The 26,406-nt window shown below is 37.6% G+C and overlaps 1 protein-coding gene across 4 annotated transcripts in view; it reads right to left on the minus strand.

Moving 5' to 3' along the window:
- The window catches only part of PHKB (phosphorylase kinase regulatory subunit beta), a 247,904-nt gene that overhangs the window by 126,028 nt on the left and 95,470 nt on the right, over positions 1-26,406 (minus strand). For all 4 annotated transcript variants that reach the window (XM_040253597.1, XM_040253598.1, XM_040253600.1 and 1 more), the window contains 5 exons: positions 22,120-22,183; positions 6,078-6,173; positions 4,648-4,845; positions 2,781-2,838; positions 1,892-1,969 (listed from right to left, as the gene is read on the minus strand). In XM_040253597.1, coding sequence (XP_040109531.1) covers positions 1,892-1,969; positions 2,781-2,838; positions 4,648-4,845; positions 6,078-6,173; positions 22,120-22,183 — 494 coding nt within the window. The remainder of the gene's footprint in view (positions 1-1,891; positions 1,970-2,780; positions 2,839-4,647; positions 4,846-6,077; positions 6,174-22,119; positions 22,184-26,406) is intronic.

A 26,406-nucleotide genomic window follows, 5' to 3' on the forward strand; every position in this document is an offset into this window, starting at 1 on the left:
ATGGGATTAAAAAATAAGTATTTAAAGTATAACAAATCAGTGTCCTCCCTGAATTTTCCCTTCAAAGACAGAAAGGTTGTCCAGTAGAATATAGGAAAACTTGACTCTTTTCAGAAATCCCCAGTCGATAATGTGGGAAAAGTTTCTTTACTTTAAAACTAATTTCAACAGCATATAAGTTAGCCAACTTATAACATAAGTTGTACATAATCTCTTCTAACAACATTTAACACCTTTAAGTGAATCAATAAATATAAAGTATGCAAATATTTAGAGCTACAGAAAGAAGCTATTTGTAATAGGATTAGTCTGTGGAAGCTTTACAAATGAGATACTATATAATCTTAAGTGAAGAATTATAACCCGAGCAATTGCTGAGAGCAAAGAAATCCCCATTTAAAACATTAAGCCCATTATCTACCATTCAGTATCATTGAACAGAAAAAAAATCCATCTTCCTCCCATGACCAACCCATTTAAAAACATTTTTTGGTAGAAACTAAAAATTATTTAAGACTAGAATCTCTGTGGATGATATCAACAGGAAGAAAACCAACTTTCTAACGGTGCTACAGAAGACTTCTTGTATCATCAGCCCACAGTGAACTTAATTTTTCTAATAATACTGCACATATTTCTGTAAAATTTGCTTCTCTATTCATGCACCAATCAACAGTGATACCTCTGTCTAAAACCAGTAAAAAGGTCTAAGAAACACAAAGAATAGTTTCAACATCACTCTTTCAATAGGATGAAGCCTAAGTGTGATACACAGACTATTACCTCAATGCATCAATGATTTTTCACTGAATACTAAAAGACCTGATTCAGGGATTTTAAATATATTCATTACAACATTCATTACATTATGTCTCACATTGGACTAGTGGTTATTTGGAACATAAAGACAAAAATAACTTGTTTTTAACATTAATATTTATTTGAAATTCAATGTTTTCCATAATCACTTTACTACTTTAACATTATAAATATCTTAAAGGGTGAACACATAATATAATGACTCTAAGATATTTGTGGAAAACCCTGAAGAATATCATAAACTTCATGTAAGACAGGAATGGGGCCTACTGCTGTGATTGCCAGTTAGTGCATCATATCTGCAAGACCATCCCTTTTTTTAATCAACACACCATAATTTTAAAGTTCCAGATGTTGTTATTTTACCAATCCATCCAAACACCAAAGATATCTGGAACCTCTCCTTTGGAATTGTTTTGAGAATTAGTTTTTGAGTCATACAGAAAAATCACCTATGTTCCTTTATGGTCTGAAACCAATATATTACTCATAAGCCTGGACCTTCTGACCATTTCTAAAATAGTAAACCCATTCTCAAAGGATGACATTTTAGAACTATGGCAGGCATATATTTCAAAATAATGTGTAAAAAGCCCTGAAAACATTTCCAAAGAAGAGGCCAAAATACTCTTGGCAGTGGTAGGACCTGTTAGGCTAGAGCAGAGCCTCCCGAAGTGGCCCTCTAAAGGGGGTGGCATTTGTGAACAAAGCATCTGGTGACATGGATAAAAATTAGTCATTTTTTATTATCATCATATTACATACAGTGAAGGGGTTTCACAGTAGGTAACAGATGAAGAACCCCTGCACACCTGGCAAACCACTGGGTAGTAACTATAGCCATGACCTCTTAAAATTCATCTCCATCTTTTGTCTAATGAGCTCCTTTTATAAAAAACACGTTTATTATAACAAGTTAAGAGATGATTCATTCTAATCCATTTGCAGTCCCATTCATTTTTTCAATTGAATACAAACAGTTCTGTTTAAAAGGTAATCATTTATACACTTCAAAGGAACATTAAGGAAACACTGCTAGAAAGAATCTCTTGAAAAATCATCCTAACTATACCTTCTGTGGTATGATGAAGTACTGGAGTCAGAAGATCCTGATACTCTTTTACTTGCTTGGGATTGCCTCTAAAAACACCTAAAATGTAAAATATAAAATCCAATAGCATTTGAGCTCAATAAGCACCACAGAAATTTTGCCTTAGAAAAATTACCCCAACTGTAATTATTTTGGTAATTTTATATGTAAATAATAAAATAGAAAAAGGTAAAGCAAATAAATATATATGATAGTTCTCTGGGACACTGATTTTAGAAGATCATGTTAGCATTTAGAACTAAAAATTGAATTTTAATTGCAAATTCTCTGTTCTTCAGTGTAAGTATTATAGACAGACATTCACAATGTCATAAATTGCACTGTTCATAATTCCTATGCATAAAAATTATTTGTAAATAATATAATATAATATATTTTCATATATTTATATCACTTTTAAAATACTTTGAATATTTTTTGAATTCCTTAAATGACATTAACTCAGAAAGCAGAAGGGTAAGTGAAAGTGAAAGTGTCAGTCACTCAGTTGTGTCTGACTCTTTTGAGACCCCATTGACTATACAGCCCTCCAGGCTCCTCTGTTCATGGGATTTTCCAGGCAAGAATATTGGAGTAGATTGCCATGTTGTTCTCCAGGGGATCTTCCCAACCCAGGGATCGAACCCGGGTTTCCTGCATTGCAGGCAGAGTCTTCACCATCTGAGCCACTAGGGAAGCCCTAAATGATTTAACATTAACTCAGAAAGCAGAAGAATAGCATATAAATATGTAAAGTAGTTAACATCACTAAGTGCAGTCTACTTTGCTAGCTGAAAGGAGTCATACTTTATTTCTGCTCTTCTTTAAACTACTTATATCCTACAGTTTAAATTTCAGGAGAAAAACTCACCATCAATCATCATGTAAAGGAAAAATATGGGAAATTCACATTCAATGCCATCAAACAGCTAAAACAAAATAAAACATTAAAAATTTCATGAACAACTATATTAGAACAATGATATTAATTAGAACACTTGCATCATAGGAAAGTTTCTTGTAATAAAAAGACTGGACTGATTTTATAAGTACTTACTTCTTTTTAAAAAAACTTTCTCAGAATTCTTATTATTCAAAAGCTCATTCATTTATTAATCCATCACACAGTAGTCATTCATTCAATAATATTTACTTAGTACTTAGTAATGCCAGGCATCACTAAACAGAGGACTATGGAGATAAAAAGATAGAAAATCTTCCCTAGTGGAGAAATGGGCATGTAAATAAAACAACTGCAGCACATTATAAAACATCTATATATGGTATATATCAAGAATCAAGAACATGAAGCATCTGAGCCTGCCCAGGGGGTCAGGAAAGGGTTTATAGGAAAGGAAATGCTTCAGTTAATGCTTGAAGAGTTTCTCTGGGGAGATGAGCTCTGGGAAATCCACAAAGAAAAAAGAGCAGTACAAACTAGAGATGCATTAAAGGACAATGTTTGTTAAAGAAACTAATAGCAATTCTGTATTCCTGGAACAAGCAAAGGAAGTAATGAAACCCGAAGTCCAACTAGGACCAGCTCAACTAGTCCACAACTAGAACATACCACGCTCTTTAGAAGTGACAACAGAGAGAGAGGCAACAGGAGGCAGGTAGGGAGGGGTTTGGAGTATTTTTTTCTTTTTAATGATTTTCAACCTGCTCCATTAAAGCATAGTCTTCAGCAATGTGAATGGATGCTTACTTTTCTGGGAGATTTTATAATCTACTGGGGAGCTTAAAAACAGCTAGAATAATTGCAGATGTAGGGTATGTATGCATGCTCAGTCACGTCAGTCGTGTCTGACTCTTTGCTACCCCATGGACTGTAGCCCGACAGGTTCCCCTGTCCTGTGATTTCCCAAACAAGAATGCTGGAGTGGGTTGCCATTTCCTTCTCCAGGGGATCTTCCCAACCCAGGGATCAAACCTGCATCACCCATGTCTCCTGCACTGCAGACAGATTCTTTATCATTGGGGAAGCCTCACTTTGATGGGAGTGGAGGAAAAAAAGGAAAGTGATTTACTCTGAGATATTTGAGGCTTGAGGCTACACTCACGCAATAGAATCTTCCGTCTTGAAATATCTTCATTCTTTGAGAACTTTTCCATGTTCTCAACAGAAAATGATGGACGAGGGATCAGAGGACATTTTGACAAGTATTTAAGAAACGGACTCCCCAAGGGTCTTTTACTGAAGTAGCAGGCAGTGACTACAGTATATGTATTTGAAATATAAAATCCTTAAAACTAAACGTTTAGAGGAGTATATTTTAGAGGGAAGTGTGTAAGCGAAATAGAAAAAGCATTTGCTTAACAGATTGAAAATTAGATCACAAATAGATATTTTCTATTATCTTAGACAAATGGTATAGTAGGCAGGCAAAATTTGAAAGTGCAAAAGAAAAATTACTTACTCAATGAATCAACATGGCCCAATATGAGCAAATGGGCCTTCACACTAATGTTTATCAAGAGTTTACGACATGCCAAGCACAGTTCTAAATACTTTTATATACATTAATTGATTTAATTCTTATAAAACCTCAATAATATAGGTACTAACATTATTTTAACCAATGAACAATATTATATACAGAGAGGTTAATTAACTTGCCCAAGGTCAGACAGCTAATGAGTGGCAGAGCCATAATTCAAAGCCAAGAAGTCTATCTCCTGAAACAGTGTTTTTTGATCATTCTGTTATGCTATCTGATATGGAATATTTTTAATACCTTAATTTCAGCTGGTTTGTAGTAGCGTCTATTGGGATCTTCCAATGATGTTCTATATCCATCTCTCAAGAAACGCTTAAATCCATATTTTCCTTTTAATTTTCTAATCACTTTATCAAGCGTCTGGTTAAAGAGAACTTCATCATCTAAGGCAAATGCAGGATAACCGATGCAGGGGAGCAGGGCAGCATCTGTGTTCTAGGGGCAAGAAGAAAAAGAAGGGAATATAAGTGCCTATAGTGATATGATCAAAACAGCCTAAGAAGAATCACAGAGATGAAAAGCCACTAAGGTTATCTAACTGACAGTGAGACTGCTGTGCTTCAAGGGACAGACAGGTGTTTACATGGCATGGTTTAGTGCACCTTACAAAGGAGATAAAACTTCATTCAGTCATTAGGAGTATTTTCAAAGTTCAACACTGGACTCAAATTTTAGTATATTATATCACTGTGTAGAAATTTTCACCAATAATTAATCATTACAACTAGTTTGTCATAACAATTTGTTCATAATAGTGAAAACCAGAAAACAGTCTAAATGTCCAACAACTGGCTGAGTAAAGTAGTAGCCAATAAAATTTATATTATAGAAATGTTTACTGATACAGAAACTTGTCCATTCAAAGAAACAGGTTATCAAGCATTATGAGCAATATTCCTCCAGTTTTGTAAAATAAAAGTATTATATGTGTATATGAAAATATATACAAACCCAAATGTATCACCCTAAGATTATAATTGAATAGTGGAAAATGAGTGGATATATTCTTATTATTTGCTTGTTTGTAAACTCTATTTGTCTATCATAATCTTGTATTACTTCTATAAAATAGTTATCTTAAAATAACTAAATTATTCCATTTTGGGTGTTTTCAAGAATAGAGCTATGAATAATTCCTACAAAATTTGGCAATCAGGTACTATATAGGCATATAAGAGTTTATTAGATAAAGAAAAAGGTGAGTAGAATGAGAGAAAAGAAACAAGGAAAGCAATTCTATTCAAAAGAAATTTAACTTATGAAAAATATATTTCTACATTTCTAATATATAATAACCATAACCAAAAAAAATTCATTTTGGTATGATGCTACTAGAAGAAAAATATATATATATATAGTTCTCTATGGCTCTACAAAAACGGAAAGGACAAAGCAGCTTTCTCCACAGCTCTGCTCACTTCCTGAACACGATCTCCATAGGCCAGAGGAGCGAGTGGCAACACTCTCTCTTCTTACCTCTTCTACCAAACTCTAACACTTTGGAGCACTTTCTTGGATAAAGAAAAAAAACTACAGAGGGATGGTATGGGGAGGGAGGAGGGAGGGGGGTTCAGGATGGGGAACAAAAAAGAAAAAAAAAAAAAAGAAAAAACTATACAACAATCAAAAACAACAGTTCATATTAATTTATTATAAAAATATCTCACATGTGATCTTGATTCTCTGGGTAACAATGAGCACAAAGTTTGCCGGTTGCGATTGTGGGCATCGAGATCCACAAATATAACTGACCAAGAACAGCCCTGGAATGAGAGAGAAAAAAATTTTCCTATATTAACATAAAAGAACTTGTAAAAACTGGGCAATCTGACTGAACTAAATTTCACATTTAGAAATCAATGTTACCTTAATTTACAAAAATAATAAAATGAAAAATACAAAGACAAGCAAAGAAAAGTTTACAAAAATATTAACATTGGTTGCATTTGAGAGTGGCATTACAGAAGATTTTAATTTTTTAAATACCTTCTAGTATTTCTTAGATTTCTTGCAATAATATACTACTTTTATAATTATAAAAAATAAATGTTATTTTTATATTTTCTCCATCCTGTCAGTTTTCTTATAAACCAAAATGTATCTATCACCAGATAACTAATAAAGGATATTTATTTTAATAAAAATAAAAAATAGTTTAGCTAACACTTCTAACAAGGAATTAAGAACTAATTTAGATTCACAAAATCTGGATTGTACAGACCTAATAAAGAATGATCAAACTAAATGAATTTAGATATCTAGAATTTCTGATATAAAAACTACTTGATTAAAATATGAAGACAGAAGAATCTCAGATAATAATGTACAGAATACTTGCTGTTATTCACTATGTTTAAGGCAATGTGTTTTGTGCTTCACATGGATTATCTCATTTAATCTCCTTATGTGGACATTAGTGTCCCCATTTTACTGAAAATGATGCTAAATCTTAGTATAACAGAAACAAGGTTCAAAATTAAGTCTCTGACACAGAAGCCTTCCTTCATCTTAAGTTCCACGTTAGGTAATTTTCCACACTAAAAATAATCTTTCAAGTAAGAACCAAAAACTTGAATAAAAAAACCAAGTGAACATAAGGACCAAAAGCTTTAATAAAAAAACCAAGTGTAACAAAAATGGTAACTGGTCTCTTAACCAAGTTAAAAAAATTTACTCTTTAGCCATTAGTGCTTTCCATCTTCAATAGAACAGCTGTTACATAAACACGGCATTGTCCTTTTATTAAGAACCTAGACATTTTGAAAACACAGAGAATGAAATTGGAACAGAAACTGCTTCCATTATAAGAGAATACTCAGAAAAAAACATGAGAAAAGGAAGAACACTATCACAAATTTTACGTTGCTTCATTACCTTTCTCACCAATTTCAAAGATGCATTTGCCCTGAAGATAAAAATCACTGACTGAAATAAAAATCTAGTAGTACTAGCCCCTAGAACCAAATATCACACTCACTCTGTGTATGAATATGGGTTAACAGGAAAAATGTACACAGTATTAGCTCACAAACCAAAATGATTTCTCAATCCTAATATTATTTCTTAAATTTCTCTTAACTCTGACAATAAATGAACAAGGAATGAATGAGGCTGTCTCTCAACCCGATCAATGCTAAACTGTCTTTCTATTATTTGCAAGTCCCTACTTTTCATTCCTACTGTCAAAATTGAGTCCAACAAACCTTCATGCAGTAGCTGCCACTGTCAGAGTAATGTGCACTCTACTTTGAGGGCACAAGACAGAACGTGACCTCTGATACCAAGGAGCTGACTCAGGTGGCATACAGCCCTAAATCAGATGAATATTAAACAAAACAACACTGCACATGGCAATACATGACTAAGAACCAGGTGAGTGAACAAATGCTAAAGTTTACAGCAGAAAACAACATAGCGAGCTTGGGGTACTACATGCAAAAGGTGAGGACCAGAACTAGGATCTGAATTTGGGGGCAAGGGGGAGCAAGTAGAGCAGTTGGAACAAAAGTGTAGAGAAATAAATGTGTATGAGACGTTGGGAGTCAAATGAATATATAAAAGAATGGGATTTATTTATCCTAGGCTGATAATTGAAGTTAATACCATGTCAAATCAGTCTACCTTGAATTCAATTTTTGAAAAGATGCAATCTAAGTAGGATAGTTTATAAGTAACAAAGTGAAATGGCAAATTTGGCAATTCTTGTCATCATTTGATTCATATAAAGAGCCAATTTCTATTTTCTCTCTCTCTCTTTAGTTGTTAAGTCATGTCCGACTCTTGCAACCCCATGGATTGTAGCCCGCCAGGCTCCTCTGTCCATGGAATTCTCCAGGCAACAATACTGGAGTGGGTTGCCATTTCCTTCTCCAGGGTTCTATTTTCTAGTCAGGAATAAATTGTTTATCTAGATTCACCAAAGTACTTGTTCAGATCTCTTCATCTGCCAGCCTCTAGGAAATGTGTGCAAAAGGAACAATAATCCATAATGCTACCATATTTCTACACTAAGATCAAAGGCTATTAAATGATATTGTTTGACTGTCATCTTAAAAACTGCACCACAGCTTTTAGGTATCTGGCCTGGATTTACAGAAGAATAAAATTCACCTAAAAAACCACGAGCATCTATTTCTATTCAGAAACAAATTTTTAAAAAAACTCACCAAGGAGGCCTACATATGGAATCAATTATCACCTACTTTAAATTATCAGACATATTAATTTTAGGCCTGCAAATTTCAAAGGAAGCTAGGTATGTCGGTATTGCTTTGAACACTCTACATAATATGAGCAGTCTTTTTAATCATCACCTCTGAGATTCTGACCTCAGCTCAATTTGTCAGTCTCTTGATCTTTCCAGTTAAAGACAGGAATATGAAAGGATGCGTATATATATAAAAACTCCAGAGTATCTGATTAACTTGGGATATTTTATTTTCATCTTTCACTTCCTGAAATTATAACTCCTGACTCTATTTAAAGACGATAGTTTAAGACTGACAGTTCAAACTTTACTTCAAAACTGAGTTTCTCTAATTGTTTTCCACTATACACATTACACAATGATTCAACCTGATTTGAGTTCCAGCGGTTCCAGTGTACTAAACCATCTATTCAGGTCTCCATGACCACAACAAACACTTCTGAGATGGTACCTATGACCAAGGTGGCATCTAAACTAAAACAGACTGGGCCTGGGACCTATGCTGCAGTGCTGGCACCTGGACAAAAATCTCCTCAAGCAACAAAATACAAAAAAACTATAAGAGACTAAAAATAACTGTGCACAAACAACTGGGGTAAATTCTGGACGAAAGATACAAAGAAAGCAAGAAACCTAACTGCTACTTCTGAAGAGCTTGGAGCAAGGTTAGGGCACTGAATGCATGCTCCCTGCAGATACCACTACCAAAGGGGTGGGAAAACCACCTAAGTCGCCCCGCAGGCCTGATCCCTGGACACACCTCTAATGTAATCACATATAGAAAACCAGTTTGAGCCACCACAGCGAGTGAGCAAGGGAACGTGTTACTTGTTCTTGCTCCTCCCTGCTGCAGTAGGGAACCCAAAAGAGTCTTGCCTGAATTTCTTGTTTCGTTTATGATCAATTCCTATTGATTAAGGAGGCCAAGAAACCTGGCAGGTAACATGACCATAAGATGATCCCTTTATTTTCAATTCAAAGTGAAATGATTTAAAGTACTGCCCAGGCCTTTTTCCCCCTCATTAGCCATTTCTCTGAACCAGATCTAATGCGCATACTATCCTCAAAGATAAAACAAAATGAAACTGATCAGTATATGTACCATACATGACCTTTTCTATTCTCCTAGAAATAAAACCACATCACCACAATCAGGAAACTTTCTTATCTAGTTCAGCATTATAGGCTGTCCTATATCTCTCTGGCACAGCCTAGAGACATATTCTGTAGAAATGACTTTTACTGATGGAAACTGCCCCTCTGTACTATGGCTGTGGTGGAAGTGGGCCTGTAAACAGCCAACTTTTACTTACTGACCAAACAATAGATTCCAGCAGCCCCTCTCACCAGAGGAAATCCTACTCACATATTGTTAAAGGAATTTTCAGAGGAAGATGAACCTGAGTGTTAATTCTTAGGGTTTTAGAAGAATAGAGCTGAGACTCAGACTCAAGAATCACAAAAATGTTGCTGATGTCTGTGACATCTGCTAAGTATAAATTATGATTTATTTAAGTACTGTCAAATATCTATATATCACTATATCCATTTATATATCACTACATATATGGTCAAATACAAATACATTTCTAAATGCTCAATTCAGTTCAGTTGATGATCGTGTCCAACTCTTTGGAACCCCATGGCCTGCAGCACGCCAGGCTTCCCTGTTCATCACCAACTCCCAGAGCTTGCTCAAACTCATGTCCATCAAGTCGGTGATGCCATCCAACCATCTCATCCTATGTTGTCCCCTTCTCATCCTGCCTTCAATCTTTCCCAGCATCAGGGTCTTTTCCAATGAGTCAGTTCTTTGCATCAGGTAGCCAAAGTATTAGAGTTTCAGCTTCAACATCAGTCCTTCCAATGCATATTCAGGGCTGATTTCCTTTAGGGTTGACTGGTTTGATCTCCTTGCAGTTCAAGGGACTCAAAGAGTCTTCTCCAACAGCACAGATCAAAAGCATCAATTCTTTGGCACTCAGCTATCTTTATGGTCCAACTCTCACATCCATACATGACTAATGGAAAAACCATAGCTTTGACTAGACAGACCTTTGTTGGCAAAGTGATGTCTCTGCTTTTCAATATGCTGTCTAGGTTGGTTATAGCTTTTCTTCCAAGGAGCAAGCATCCTTAATTTCATGGCTGCAGTCACAATCTGCAGTGATTTTGGAGCCCCCAAAAATAAAGTCTGTCACTGTTTTCACTGTTTCCCCATCTATTTGCCATGAAGTGATGGGACTAGATGCCGTGATCTTAGTTTTTTGAATGCTGAGTTTTAAGCCAACTTTTTCACTCTCCTCTTGCACTTTCAGCAAGAGGCCTTTGTTATAAACTTACTAGAAAGTTTAAATTGATCAAATTTTCTTATTTTCTCCAAACAAAAATGTTTTGAAAATAGTTTCAGAGTAAAGATTTAAATGATGAATCCTTTTTCTTTAAACTAAGGCAAATCTGAAAATTTTTTGTTAAATTATTTTTTAATTGAAGGATAATTGCTTTACAGAATTTTGTTGTTTTCTGTCAAACATCAACAGGAATCAGCTACAGGTATACATATGTCCCCTCCCTCTTGAACTTCCATCCCATCTCCGTCCCTATCCCATCTCCCTCCCCATCCTATACCTCTATGCTGATACAGAGCTGCTGTTTGAGTTCCCTGAGTCATACAGCAAATTCCCATTGGCTATCTATTTAACATAGAGCAATGTAAGTTTCCATGTTACTGTCTCTATAAAAAGAAGGAAGGAAATGTAGAAACACATAATAACGAAAGTTAAAGGCATATTCCACCCAACAATTCCCAAAAACAAAAATCAATTTTTGTCTTCACTCAAACACCAAAGCACACAAAGGGCAAGAATTCATGAAGTAGATACCTCCTTCAGAAGATCAATAATTAAGAAGAAAATGGTGCGGTAAAAATGTAGAAGTTTCCATTTATAAAATAAATAAATCCTAAGGATGTAATGTGAACTAAATGGACTGGAATGGGCAAACTGAATTCAGATGACCATTATATCTAACTACTGTGGGCAAGAATCCCTTAAAAAAAAAAAAAAAAAAGGAGTAGCCCTAATAGTTAACAAAAGGGACCTAATTGCAGTACTTGAGTGCAATCTCAAAAACGACAAAATGATCTCTGTTTCCAAGGCAAACCATTCAGGACCACATAATCTAAGTCTATGCCCCAGCCACTAATGCCTAAGAAGCTGAAGTTGCATGGTTCTATGATGACCTACAAGACCTTCCAGAACTAACACCAAAAAATATGTTCTTTTCATCACGGGGGATTGGAATGCAAAAGTAGAAGGTCAACAGATAAGTGGAGTAACAAGAAAGTTTGTCTTGGAGTAAAAAATGAAGCAGGGCAAAGGCTAACAGTTTGGCCAAGAGAAAGCACTGCTCATACCAAATACCCTCTTCCAACAACACAAGAGGCGACTCTACACCTGGACATCATTACATGGTCAATAGCAAAACCAGATTGACTATATTCTTAATGGGCTTCCCTGGTGGCTCAGAGGATAAAGCATCTACTTGCAATGCAGGAGACCCAGGTTCGATCCCTGGGTTAGGAAGATCCCCTGGAGAACGAAATGGCAACCCACTCCAGTATTCTTGTCTGAAGAATCCCATGGACAGAGGACCCTGGCGGGCTACAGTCCACAGGGTCACAAAGAGTTGGACAAAACTGAGCGACTTCACTTTCTTTCTTTCTATATTCCTTGTAATCGAAGATGGACAAGCTCTACACAGTCAGCAAAAATAAGACTGGGTGCTGACTATGGCTCAGATCACGAACTCCTTATTGCAAAATTCAGACTTAAACTGAAGAAAGTGGGGAAAACCACTAGGCCATTCAGGTATGACCTAAATGAAATCCCTTACGATTATACAATGGAAGTGACAAACAGTTTCAAGGGATTAGATCTAACAGAGTGCCTGAAGAACTATGGATGAAGATCCCTAACACTGTACAGGAGGTGGAGATCAAAACCATTCCCAAGAAAAAGAAATGCAAAAAGGCAAAATGGTTGTTGAAGAAGCCTTACAAATAGCTAAGAAAAGAAGAAAAGTGAAAGGCAAATGAGAAAACAAAAGTATACCCATCTAAATGCAGAGTTCCAAAGAATAGCAAGGAGAGATATGAAAGTCTTCCAAAGTGATCAATGCAAAGAAATAGAGGAAAATGACAGAATGGGAAAGAGCAGAGATATCATCAAGAAAATTAGAGACACCAAGGGAACATTTCACGCAAATATGGGGACAATAAAAGACAGAAACAGTATGGACTTAACAAAAGCAAAAGATTTTAAGTAGAGCTGGCAAGAACCCACAGAAGAACTATACAAAAAAGATCTTAATGACCCAGATAACCATGACGGTGTGATCACTCACCTAGAGCCAGACATCTTGGAGTGCAAAGTCAACAGGGTTTTAGGAAGCATCTCAATGAACAAAGCTAATGCAGGTGATGAGATTCCAGCTGAGCTATTGTAAATCCTAAAGGAAGATGCTATGAAAGTCCTACACTCAATATGCCAGCAAACTTGGAAAACTCAGCAAAGGCCACAGGACTGGAAAAGGTCAGTTTTCATTCCGATCCCAAAGAAAGTTCAAAATACTGCACAACTGCACTCATCTCACATGCTACCAAAATAATGCTGAAAATTTCAAAATTCTCCAAGCTAGGCCTCAACAATACATGAACTGAGAACTTCCAGATATACAAACTGGATTTAGAAAAGGCAAAGGAGCTAGGGATCAAATTGTTAACATCTGCTGGATCATAGAAAAAGCAAGAGAATTCCAGAAAAACATCGACTTCTGCTTCATTAAATATGCCAAATCCTTTGACTGTGTGGATCACAAGCAGCTGTGGAAAACTGTACAAGAGATATGAATATGAGACCACCTGACATGCCTCCTAAAAAATCTGTATGCAGGTCAAAAAGGAACAGTTAGAAACACAGATGGAACAACAGACTGATTTCAAACGGGGAAAGGAGTACATCAAGGCTATATATTGTCACCCTGTTTATTTAACTTATATGCAGAGTACATACATCATGAGTAATGCTGGGCTGGATGAAGCAGAAGTTGGTATCAAGACTGCCATGAGAAATATCAATACCCTCAGATATGAAGATGACACTGCTCTTATGGCAGAAAACAAAGAGGAACTAAAGAGCCTCTTGATGAAATTGAAAGAGGAGAGGGTAAATGCTGGCTTAAAACTCAATGTTCAAAAAACTAAGATCATGGCATCTAGTCCCATCACTTCATGGCAAATAGATGAGGAAACAATGGAACAGTGACAGACTTTATTTTCTTGGGTTCCCAAATCAATGCGGATGGTGACTGCAGCCATGAAATGAAAAGATTCTTGCTCCTTGGAAGAAAAGTTATGACCAACCTAGACAGCGTATTAAAAAGCAGAGCCATTACTTTGTCGACAAAGCATGGTTTTCCCAGTCACCATGTACGGATTTCAGAGTTGGATCATAAAGAAGGCTGAGCGCCAAAGAATTAATGCTTTTGAACTGTGTTGTTGAAGACTCTTGAGCGTCCCTTGAACTGCAAGGATATCAAACCAGTCAATCCTAATGGAAATCAGTGCTGAATATTCATTGGAAGGACTGATGCTGAAGCTGAAACTCCAATACTTTGGCCACCTGATGCAAAGAGCCAACTCATTAGAGAAGACTCTTATGCTGGGAAAGATTGAAGGCAGGAGGAGAAGGGGACCACAGAGGATGAGACAGTTGGATGGCATCACTGACTCGACGGACATGAGTTTGAGTAACCTCCGGGAGTTGGTGATGGACAGGCAAGCCTGGCGTGCTGCAATCCATGGGGTCACAACGAGTCAGACACGACTGAGCGACTGAATTGAGTGATGCCGTCAAGGCTGTATACTGTCACCCTGCTTATTTAACTTATATGCAGAGTACATCATGAGAAATGCTGGGCTGGAAGAAACACAAGCTGGAATCAAGATTGCCAGGAGAAATATCAATAACCTCAGATATGCAGATGACACCACCCTTATGGCAGAAAGTGAAGAGGAACTCAAAAGCCTCTTGATGAAAGTTGAAAGAGGAGAGTGAAAAAGCTGGCTTACAACTCAACATTCAGAAAACGAAGATCATGGCATCCGGTCCTATCACTTCATGGGAAATAGATGGAGAAACAGTAGAAACAGTGTCAGACTGTATTTTTGGGGGGCTTCAAAATCACTGCAGATGGTGACTGCAGCCATGAAATTACAAGACGCTTACTCCTTGGAAGAAAAGTTATGACCAACCTAGATAGCATATTGAAAAGCAGAGATACTACTTTGCCAACAAAGATCCGTCTAGTCAAGGCTATGGTTTTTCCAGTGGTCATGTATGGATGTGAGAGTTGGACTGTGAAGAAGGCTGAGCACCGAAGAATTGATACGTTTAAACTGTGGTGTAGGAGAAGACTCTTGAGAGTCCCTTGGACTGCAAGGAGATCCAACCAGTCCATTCTGAAGGAGATCAGCCCTGGGATTTCTTTGGAAGGAATGATGCTAAAGCTGAAACTCCAGTACTTTGGCCACCTCATGTGAAGAGTTGACTCATTGGAAAAGACTCTGACACTGGGAGGGATTGGGGGCAGGAGGAGAAGGGGATGACAGAGGATGAGATGGCTGGATGGCATCACGGACTCGATGGACGTGAGTCTGAGTGAACTCTGGGAGTTGGTGATGGGCAGGGAGGCCTGGTGTGCTGCGATTCATGGGGTCACAAAGAGTCGGACATGACTGAGAGACTGAACTGAACTGATCCCTCCATTTCTCTAGCCAGAGGTCTTGAGAGAAAAAAGAATGTGGAAGAGAGTGATTTAGAGTCAAGTCTTATGCACCCAGAACAAGTAACTACTTCTGTCTAACTCCAACTTGAAACTTTCTTAAATGCAATACTTGAGGTATATAGTATTATAATTGCCATAACAAAATCCACGTCACATTTTACATGTCTAAGTTCCTAAAATGTATGTTCATTGATTTGATTAGCATTGAATAGCTTAAGGTTAATTATGATATTAGTCGGACACTTCCTCTGCCCTCCCATTAAAAAAAAATTTATTTCTAATTGAAGGATAATTGCTTTACAATATTGTGTTGATTTCTGCCATACACTAACATCGGCCACAGGCATGCATACGTCCTCTCCCTCTTGAAACTCCCTCCCACCTCCCACCACATAAAACACCTCTAGGTTGTCACAGAGCACCAGTTTGAGCTCCCTGAGTCATACAAGAAATTCCCACTGGCTATCTATTTGTTGTTCAGCAGCTCAGTAGTGTCTGATTCTTTCTGACTCCATGGACTGCAGCACGTCAGGCTTCCCTGTTCTTCACTATCTCCAGGAGTTTGTTCAAACTCACATCCACTGAATCAGTGATGCCATCCAATCATCTCATCCTTTCATCACCTTCTCCTCCTGCCTTCAATCTTTCCCAGAATCAGAGTCTTTCTCAATAAGTTGGCTCTTCACATTAGGTGGCCAAAGTATTAGAGCTTTATCTTTAGCATCAGTCCTTCCAATGAATATTCAGGGTTAATTTCCTTTGGAATTGACAGGTTTGATCTCCGTGTGGTCCAAGGGACTCTCAAGAGTCTTCTCTAGCATCACAGTTCAAAAGCATCCATTCTTCAGTGCTCAGCCTTTGTTACGGTCCAACTCTCACATCCATACATAACTACTGTAAAAACTATAGCTTTGACTATACAGACCTATGTCAGCAAAGTGATATCTCTGCTTTTTAATATGCTGTCTAGGTTGGTCATAGCTTTTCTTCCAAGCAGCAAGCATCTTGTAATTTCAGGGCTGCAGTCACAATCTGCAGTGATTTTGGAGCCCAAGAAAATAGTTTGTTACTGTTCCATTGTCTCCCCAACTATCTGACATGAAGTGATGGGACAAGATGCCATGATCTTAGTTTTGTGAATGCTGAGTTTTAAGCCATTTTTCACTGTCCCCTTTCACCTTCATCAAGAGGTTCTTTAGTTCCTCTGTTTTCTGCCATTAGGCTGGTGTCATCTGCACATTTGAGGTTACTGATCTATTTTACATATGGTAGTTTATATATTTCCATGCTCCTCTCTCCATTTGTCTCACCCTCTGCTTCACCTCTGTGTCTATAAGTCTGTTCTCCATGTCTGCATCTCTACTGCTGCCCTGCAAATAGGTTCATCAGTACCATCTTTCTAGATTCCATATATATGTGTTCAGTTCAGTTCAGTCACTCAGTCGTGTCCGACTCTTTGCGACCCCATGAATCGCAGCATGCCAGGCCTCCCTGTCCATCACCATCTCCTGGAGTTCACTCAGACTCACGTCCATCAAGTCCGTGATGCCATCCAGCCATCTCATCCTGGGTCGTCCCCTTCTCCTCCCGCCCCCAATCTCTCCCAGCGTCAGAGTCTTTTCCAATGAGTCAACTCTTCGCATGAGGTGGCCGAAGTACTGAAACTTCAGCTTTAGCATCATTCCTTCCAAAGAAATCCCAGAGTTGATCTCCTTCAGAATGGACTGGTTGGATCTCCTTGCAGTCCAAGGGACTCTCAAGAGTCTTCTCCAACACCACAGTTCAAACGCATCAATTCTTCGGCGCTCAGCCTTCTTCACAGTCCAACTCTCACATCCATACATGACCACTAGAAAAACCATAGCCTTGACTAGGTGGACCTTAGTCGGCAAACTAATGTCTCTGCTTTGAATATACTATCTAGGTTGGTCATAACTTTTCTTCCAAGGAGTAAGCGTCTTGTAATTTCATGGCTGCAGTCACCATCTGCAGTGATTTTGGAGCCCAAAAAAATACAGTCTGACACTGTTTCCCCATCTATTTCCCATGAAGTGATGGGACCAGATGCCATGATCTTCGTTTTCTGAATGTTGAGCTTTAAGCCAACTTTTTCACTCTCCTCTTTCACTTTCATCAAGAGACTTTTTAGTTCCTCTTCACTTTCTGCCGTAAGGGTGGTGTCATCTGCATATCTGAGGTTATTGATATTTCTCCCGGCAATCTCTATTCCAGCTTGTGTTTCTTCCAGTCCAGCGTTTCTCATGATGTACTCTCCATATAAGTTAATATACGGTATTAAGTTTTTCTGATTCTGATTTACTTCACTTTGTATAATAGGTTCTAGGTTCATCCACGTCATTAGAATGGACTCAAATGTGTTCCTTTATATGGTTGAGTAATACTCCATTGCATATATGTACCACAGCCATTTTTATCTATTCATCTGTCAATTGACATCTAGGTTGTTTCCATGTCCTGGCTATTGTAAATATTGTTGCAGTGAACACTGGGGTACATGTGTCATTTTCAATATGGTTTTCTCAGGGTATATGCTCAGTAGCAGGACTGTTGTGCCATATGGTAGCTTTATCCCTAGTTTTTTAAGGACTCTCCATATTGTTCTCCACAGTTACTGTATCAATTTACATTTCCATGAACAGTGCAAGAAGGTTCCCTTTGCTCCACATGCTGTCCAGCATCCACTGTTGATAGATTTTTTGATGAAGGCCATTCTGAGGTGTGAGGTAATACATCACTGCAGTTTTGACTTGCATTTCTCTAATAATGAGTGATGTTGAGCATATTTTTATGTGTTTATTGGTCTTCTCCTAGCCTTCTTTGGAAAAATGTCTGTTTAGGCCATCTGCCCAATTTTTGATGGGGTGGTTTATTTTTCTGGTATTGAGTTGTAAGAGCTGCTTTTATATTTTGGAAATGCTTTGTCAGTTGTTTAATTTGCAATTATTTTCTCCCTTCCTGAGCATTGTCTTTTCACTTTGTTTATATGCTTCCTTTATTATGCAAAAGCTTTTAAGTTTAATTAGGTCCCATGGTTTCTTTTTTTCCATAACTGTAGGTGGTGGGTCATAGAGGATCTTGCTGAGATTTATGTCATAGAGTGTTCTGCCTATGTTTTCCTCTAAGAGTTTTATAGTTTCTGGTCTTACATTTAGGTCTTTAATCCATTATGAGTTTACCTTTGTGTATGGTTTTAGGGAGTGTTCTAATTTCATTCTTTTACATGCAGCTGTCCAGTACTTCTGGCCTGCAGAGTTTCTGCTGAAAGATCAGCTGCCAACAGTACGGGATTTCCCCTGTATGTTACTTGTTGCTTTTCCCTTGTTGCTTTTAATGTTCTTTCTTCATGTTTAATCTTTGTTAGTTTGATTAGTATGTGTCTTGGTGTGTTTCTCCTTGCATTTATCGTGTATGGGTATCTTTACAAAAATTGCTAAAGAAAATTAGTCTACTTCTTGATCCACAGAAATAACCAGTATTACTGCATATTATTCCTTCCATTGACAACTCAATCCATGGTCACTTGTTTAGGTGCAGAAATCAGTTAAAAATTTAAGGCAATCCTCAGGGTTCCCCTTTTAATCTCAAAGAAAATGAGATTTAGACAAATGAATACAGTCAGTTGAGGGTTAAGCTAGGATCCCAATTTCCAATTCCTTGGCTCCACATCTGAAGCAAATTTCCCCTCTGCATGAAATATACACCTATATACATTAAAATGAAACCAACAAGGGAACTGACAAGTAAAATATTTAGTACATAATGCAAGGATTCAATATCACAGTTATCCAAGTCTATGCCCCAACCAGTAATGCTGAAGAAGCTGAAGTTGAACGGTTTTATGAAGACCTACAAGACGTTTTAGAACTAACACCCAAAAAAGATGTCCTTTTCATTATAGGGGACTGGAATGCAAAAGTAGGAAGTCAAGAAACACCTGGAGTAACAGGCAAATTTGGTCTTGGAATGTGGAATGAAGCAGAGCAAAGACTAATAGAGTTTTGCCAAGAAAATGCACTGGTCATAGCAAACACCCTCTTCCAACAACACAAGAGAAGACTCTACACATGGACATCACCAGATGGTCAACACCGAAATCAGATTGATTATATTCTCTGCAGCCAAAGATGGAGAAGCTGTATACAGTCAACAAAAACAAGACCAGGAGCTGACTGTGGCTCCGATCATGAACTCCTTATTACCAAATTCAGACTTAAATTGAAGAAAGCAGGGAAAACCGCTAGACCATTCAGGTATGACCTAAATCAAATCCCTTATGATTATACAGTGGAAGTGAGAGATTTAAGGGCCTAGATCTGATAGATAGAGGGCCTGATAAACTTTGGAATGAAGTTCGTGACATTGTACAGGAGACAGGGATCAAGACCATCCCCATGGAAAAGAAATGCAAAAAAGCAAAATGGCTGTCCGGGGAGGCCTTACAAATAGCTGTGAATAGGAGAGAGGCAAAAAGCCAAGGAGAAAAGGAAAGATATAAGCATCTGAATGCAGAGTTCCAAAGAATAGCAGGAAGAGATAAGAAAGCCTTCTTCATCGATCAATGAAAAGAAATCGAGGAAAACAACAGAATGGGAAAGATTAGAGATCTCTTCAAGAAAATTAGAGATACTAAGGGAACATTTCATGCAAAGATGGGCTCGATAAAGGACAGAAATGGTATGGACCTAACAAAAGCAGAAGATATTAAGAAGAGGTGGCAAGAATACACGGAAGAACTGTACAAAAAAGATCTTCACGACCAAGATAATCATGATGATGTGATCACTCATCTAGAGCCAGACACCCTGGAATGTGAAGTCACGTGGGCCTTAGAAAGCATCACTACGAACAAAGCTAGTGGAGGTGATGGAATTCCAGTTGAGCTATTTCAAACCCTAAAAGATGATGCTGTGAAAGTGCTGCACTCAATATGCCAGCAAATTTGGAAAACTCAGCAGTGGCCACAGGACTGGAAAAGGTTAGTTTTCATTCCAATCCCAAAGAAAGGTAATGCCAAAGAATGCTCAAACTAACACACAATTGCACTCATCTCACATGCTAGTAAAGTAATGCTCAAAATTCTCCAAGCCAGGCTTCAGCAATATGTGAACTGTGAACTTCCTGATGTTCCAGCTGGTTTTAGAAAAGGCAGTGGAACCAGAGATCAAATTGCCAACATCTGCTGGATCATGGATAAAGCAAGAGAGTTCCAGAAAAACATCTATTTCTGCTTTTTTGACTATGCCAAAGCCTTTGACTGTGTGGATCACAGTCAACTACTGAAAATTCTTAAAGAGATGAGAATACCAGACCACCTAACCTGCCTCTTGAGAAATCTGTATGCAGGTCAGGAAGCTATAGTTAGAACTGGACATGGAACAACAGACTGGTTCCAAATAGGAAAAGGTGTACGTCGAGGCTGTATATTGTCACCCTGCTTATTTAACTTATATGCAGAGTACATCATGAGAAATGCTGGACTGGAAGAAGCACAAGCTGGAATCAAGATTGCCGGGAGAAATATCAATAACCTCAGATATGCAGATGACACCACCCTTATGGCAGAAAGTGAAGAAGAACTAAAAAGTCTCTTGATGAAAGTGAAAGAGGAGAGTGAAAAAGTTGGCTTAAAGCTCAACATTCAGAAAACGAAGATCATGGCATCTGGTCCCATCACTTCATGGGAAATAGACGGGGAAACAGTGGAAACAGTGTCAGACTGTATTTTTTTGGGCTCCAAAATCACTGCAGATGGTGACTGCAGCCATGAAATTACAAGACGCTTACTCCTTGGAAGAAAAGTTATGACCAACCTAGATAGAATATTCAAAATCAGAGACATTACTTTGCCAACTAAAGTCCGTCTAGTCAAGGCTATGGTTTTTCTAGTGGTCATGTATGGATGTGAGAGTTGGACTGTGAAGAAGGCTGAGCGCCGAAGAATTGATGCGTTTGAACTGTGGTGTTGGAGAAGACTCTTGAGAGTCCCTTGGACTGCAAGGAGATCCAACCAGTCCATTGTGAAGGAGATCAACTCTGGGATTTCTTTGGAGGGAATGACGCTGAAGCTGACACTCCAGTACTTTGGCCACCTCATGCGAAGAGTTGAATCATTGGAAAAGACTCTGATGCTGGGAGGGATTGGGGGCAGGAGGAGAAGGGGACAACCGAGGATGGGATGGCTGGATGGCATCACGGACTCGATGGACATGAGTCTGAGTGAACTCCAGGAGATGGTGATGGACAGGGAGGCCTGGCGTGCTGCGATTCATGGGGTCGCAAAGAGTCGGACACAACTGAGCGACTGAACTGAACTGAACTTGAACTGAACTGAATGCAAGGAATATATAAAAATGTTGAAAGTTGAACAAAAGACTAGAGAGAAAAGCTACTAAACTTGGAAAATGAAAATTCTTTATCAACAGCTTTATTGTTAAATTAAGCAATCTTTTTTTGTTAGAACACTAAAATGTAATAAGCAAATCACATTCAAAGGAAAGGTTGTTCAACCATGGGCTGCTACATAAATTTTAGACATTCTCTGATCATAATGAACGAACTGGTGAATAAATGGCCAAGTTAGTTAAACATGCAAATCAAAACAATGAAGTTCGTTTTTGCTACTGCTGTTTTTTTACCTGGTTGCCAAAGAGGTTGAATCCATTAATTGCTTCGAGAGCTGCTTTTGCTAAGCCAACAGAGCTAGAAGAGAAAAAGAAATAGTGTATAACTCTGATGTATTTGTCTATAAAAGAATAACTGTTATCTGATGAATATTCACAAGCAAGTGTTTTTATTAACACTTATAACAACTTCCCAAGAATAATGTCTAATAGACTTCAGCCTGACATTTCACTATGTTAATTTTTCTTCCTTATAGTTAGTGATCTCCAGGGAAAAATATTTCTAAGTTCACCATTATCTAGACAAATGGTCATACTGTTGATGGGAGTAGTCTTAATTCCAGTATCACTTATATTCACTAACTCAAGGGTAAAAAATGATTAAGTTTAGAAGAAAGTGTAGTATGACGATATTTGCATGGTAATACCAGGCTGGGCATCATCATTCAGATCAATGAATAGAGCTTTTGTCATGTCAATTCCGAGCCCTAGAAAAGATTTTGCATATCATACACTAGCCACAGAGTATAGTTTAATATACCCATTTGAATGCTCTTTGATTAAGGTCCAACGAAATAGCATTATTTTATGCTCACAGATCAATGGATCATCATACCTCTGATTTTTGCTATATTCTTCTCTTTGTAATAAAATGCATACTTCTTTGGCCTCTCAGATATCTCATATAACAGTGTTGAAAAATGGGAAGAACCAAATTTCATTAAAAATATGAAGCTGTCATCTTATAAATATCAACCTTTAAATATTTTAGATCTAATATCTAGTTTACTTATTGCAATTTTTTGTCTTTCTCTCAAAGCAACTGCATATTCCATTAATCATTTAAAATTAATGATCTGTCATCATTTCTCTAAAGCAGTGATTATTAAAGTGTGGTTCCCAGAACAGCAGCATTACCTGGAAGCTTGCCAATTCTAACTGCTTTCTGGGAATGGGGTGTTAACAGGCCCTCCAGGTACCTGAATGCACTTTAAATCTGAGAACCACTATCCTAAGCTATTCATGTTATCACGATCTACATTTTCTATGGGCTGTTTACATGAAATGTTCTCAAGTAAGGATTAATTTTACTATAGAATAGTAACTTGTTGGGAAACGTTTTAAAATACATGAATGGGAAGGATTATAGCCAATGTTTTATAACTTTAAATGAAACAGAACCTTTAAAAATTGTGAATCACTGTGTTGCATACCTAACACATAATATTGTACACCAGCTATAATTCAGTTTTTAAAAAGGATAATTAATGTATGGAGATAGTGATCAGGTAGAAGGTACAGTGATGAAAACAAAAAAAGTATACTTCAATGTCCTACCTAATTGACACACCTAAGAAAATTTTGACACATTAACTCTCAGGGGCCTATTTAAGTATTAAAATACCTTGGAATTGATAAAGCAATGCAGTTTATAGCAATAAAGTGAAATCCAGAAACTGAAAGATGAGCTAAGAGAAAGAACAGATTTTTTTTTTTTATTACATAAGTTAAAAGTACAAAGGTAAGTGACTCAGACTACAGGATTTTATCTATCCACAGGTGATATAATCACAGATATAGAAAATCCTTCAGTTCAGTTCAGTCACTGAGTTGTGTCTGACTCTTGGCTACCCCATGGACACCAGGCTTCCCTGTCCATCACCAACTCATGGAGCTTACACAAACTCATGTCCATTGAGTCTGTGATGCCATTCAACAATTTCATCCTCTGTCATCCCCTTCTCCTCCCACCTTCAAATCTTCCCAGCAGCAGGGTCTTTTCAAATGAGTCAGTTCTTCGCGTCAGATGGCCAAAGTATTGGAGTTTCAACTTTAACATCAGTCCTTCCAATGAATATTCAGGACTGATTTCCTTTAGGATGGACTGGTTGGATCTCCTGGCAGTCCAAGGGACTCTCAAGAGTCTTCTCCAACACCATAGTTCAGAAGCATTAATTCTCTGGTGCTCAGCTTTCTTTATAGTCCAACTCTCACATCCATATATGACTACTGGAAAAATCATAGCTTTGACTAGACAAACTTTTGTTGGCAAAGTAAAGATTTTGCTTTGTAATATGCTGTCTAGTTTGGTCATAACTTTTCTTCAAAGGAGGAGGCATCTTTTAATTTCATGGCTGCAGTCAAAATCTGCAGTGATTTGGGAGCCCCCCAAAATAAAGTCTCTCACTGTTTCCATTGTTTCCCCATCTATTTGCCATGAAGTAATGGGACTAGATGTCATGATCTTAGTTTTTTGAATGTTGAGTTTTAAGCCAACTTTTTCACTTTTCTTCTTCACTTTCTGCCGTAAGGGTGGTGTCATCTGCATATCTGAGGTTATTGAGATTTCTCCCAGCAATCTTGATTCCAGCTTGTGCTTCTTCCAGCCCAGCGTTTCTCATGATGTACTCTGCATAGAAGTTAAATAAGCAGGGTGACAATACATAGCCTTGACGTACTCCTTTCCTGATTTGGAACCAGTCTGTTGTTCCATGTCCAGTTCTAACTGTTGCTTCTTGATGTGCATACAGATTTCTCAGGAGGCAGGTCAGGTGGTCTGCTATTCCCTCTCTTGAAGAATTTTCCACAGTCCTTAAGCATCAACAAAAATATACTATGTGGATGATACCACTCTAATCGCAGAAAGCAAAGAGGAACTAAAGAAACTCTTGATGAGGGTGAAGAAGGAGAGTGAAAAATCCAGCTTAAAACTCAGTATTAAAAAAACTAAGTTCATGGCCTCCAGTCTCATCACTTCATGGCAAATAGAAGGGAGAAAGGTAGAAGAAGTGACAGAGTTCCTCTTTGGGCTCTAGAATCACTGTGTATGGTGACTGCAGCCATGAAACTAGAAGATAATTACTTTTTGGCAAGAAAGCTATGACAAAACTAGACAGTGTGTTAGAAGCAAAACGGTCCATATAGTCAAGGCTATGGTCTTTCCAGTAGTCATGTACGGATATGAGAGCTGGACCAGAAAGAAGGCTGATGCCAAACAATTGAACTGTGGTGCTGGAGAAGACTCTTGAAAGTCCCCTGGACAGCAAGGAGATCAAACCACTTAGTCTTATATGAAATCAACAGTGAATACTCATTAGAAGGACTGATAATGAAGCTCCAGTACTTTGGTCATCTGATGTGAACGGTCAGTTCATTGGAAAGACCCTGATGCTGGGAAAGGTTGAAGGCAGAAGGAGAAAACAGCAACAGAGAATGAGATGGTAGGATGGCATCACCGATTCAATGAACATGAAATTAGGCAAACTCCAGGAGATGGTGAGGGACAGGAAGTCTGGCATGTTGCAGTCCCTGGGGTCACGAAGATTCAGACATGACTTGGAGACTAAGCAACAACAAAGTCCCAGGAGACAAATTCACTATCAAAATTAATTTTATTTCTATATACTAGCCATAGATACTTGGGAATTTAATGTTAAAAATAAATATCACTATAACATGAAATAACATGAAATATTTTAGCATAAATTTAACAAAATATGTGCAATACCTGAACACTGAAAAACATTTCTGAAAAATTAAAAAGATATAAATAAATAAAGAGATGTCCCACATTCATGAATTGGAAAATTGAAGATCATTTAAGTTATCTTTAACTATCATTATCAGTTATCTTCAAAATGATCTATTGATTCAATGCAATCACAATCAAGTATCAACAGGCATTTTTGGGCAAAAACTGACTAGCTAATTCTAAAATAAATGTGAAAATGTCCTGGGACAGTAGAAAGGTTTTCTTTAAAGGAAAGCAAATCTGCAGGACTACTTCAGAGGTAGAAGAGCTTCACAATAATGCTGGTAAAAGAAGGCATTTCAAAAGATAAGAAGAATCTGTGTAGGGCAGAACAGTTTTTCTTGGATTTAAATACAGCGAGTTAGTCCTTAAAAAAACGTGAAGGACAACTTGATTTCACAACTTAGCATAAAGCAACAATTACCAGTGCAATATAGTACAGATCAGGGCAGACATGTAAATAAATAAGACAGTCTAGAAACAGACCCATATACATGATCAAACAGCCAGGTAAGTCAATGCAGAAAGAATAGCCTTTAATGGTGCTGGAATAGTGAAGCATCTATATGGGGAAAAAAATCTCAATCTTTGCTTCATACTACACAAAAGTAACTTGAAATAGATCATAGAATTAAATGTAAAAGCTAAAACTATACATCTTTTAGAACAAAACCTAGGAAAAAACTCTTCACAATCTTGAAGTGGAAAAAATTTCTAAGACACAAATGAATAACTAATCATACAAATTTTGATAAATTAGACTGCATCAG

Source organism: Oryx dammah, unplaced genomic scaffold, assembly GCF_014754425.2.
Source record: "Oryx dammah isolate SB20612 unplaced genomic scaffold, SCBI_Odam_1.1 HiC_scaffold_13, whole genome shotgun sequence".
NCBI classification, from domain to species: domain Eukaryota; kingdom Metazoa; phylum Chordata; class Mammalia; order Artiodactyla; family Bovidae; genus Oryx; species Oryx dammah.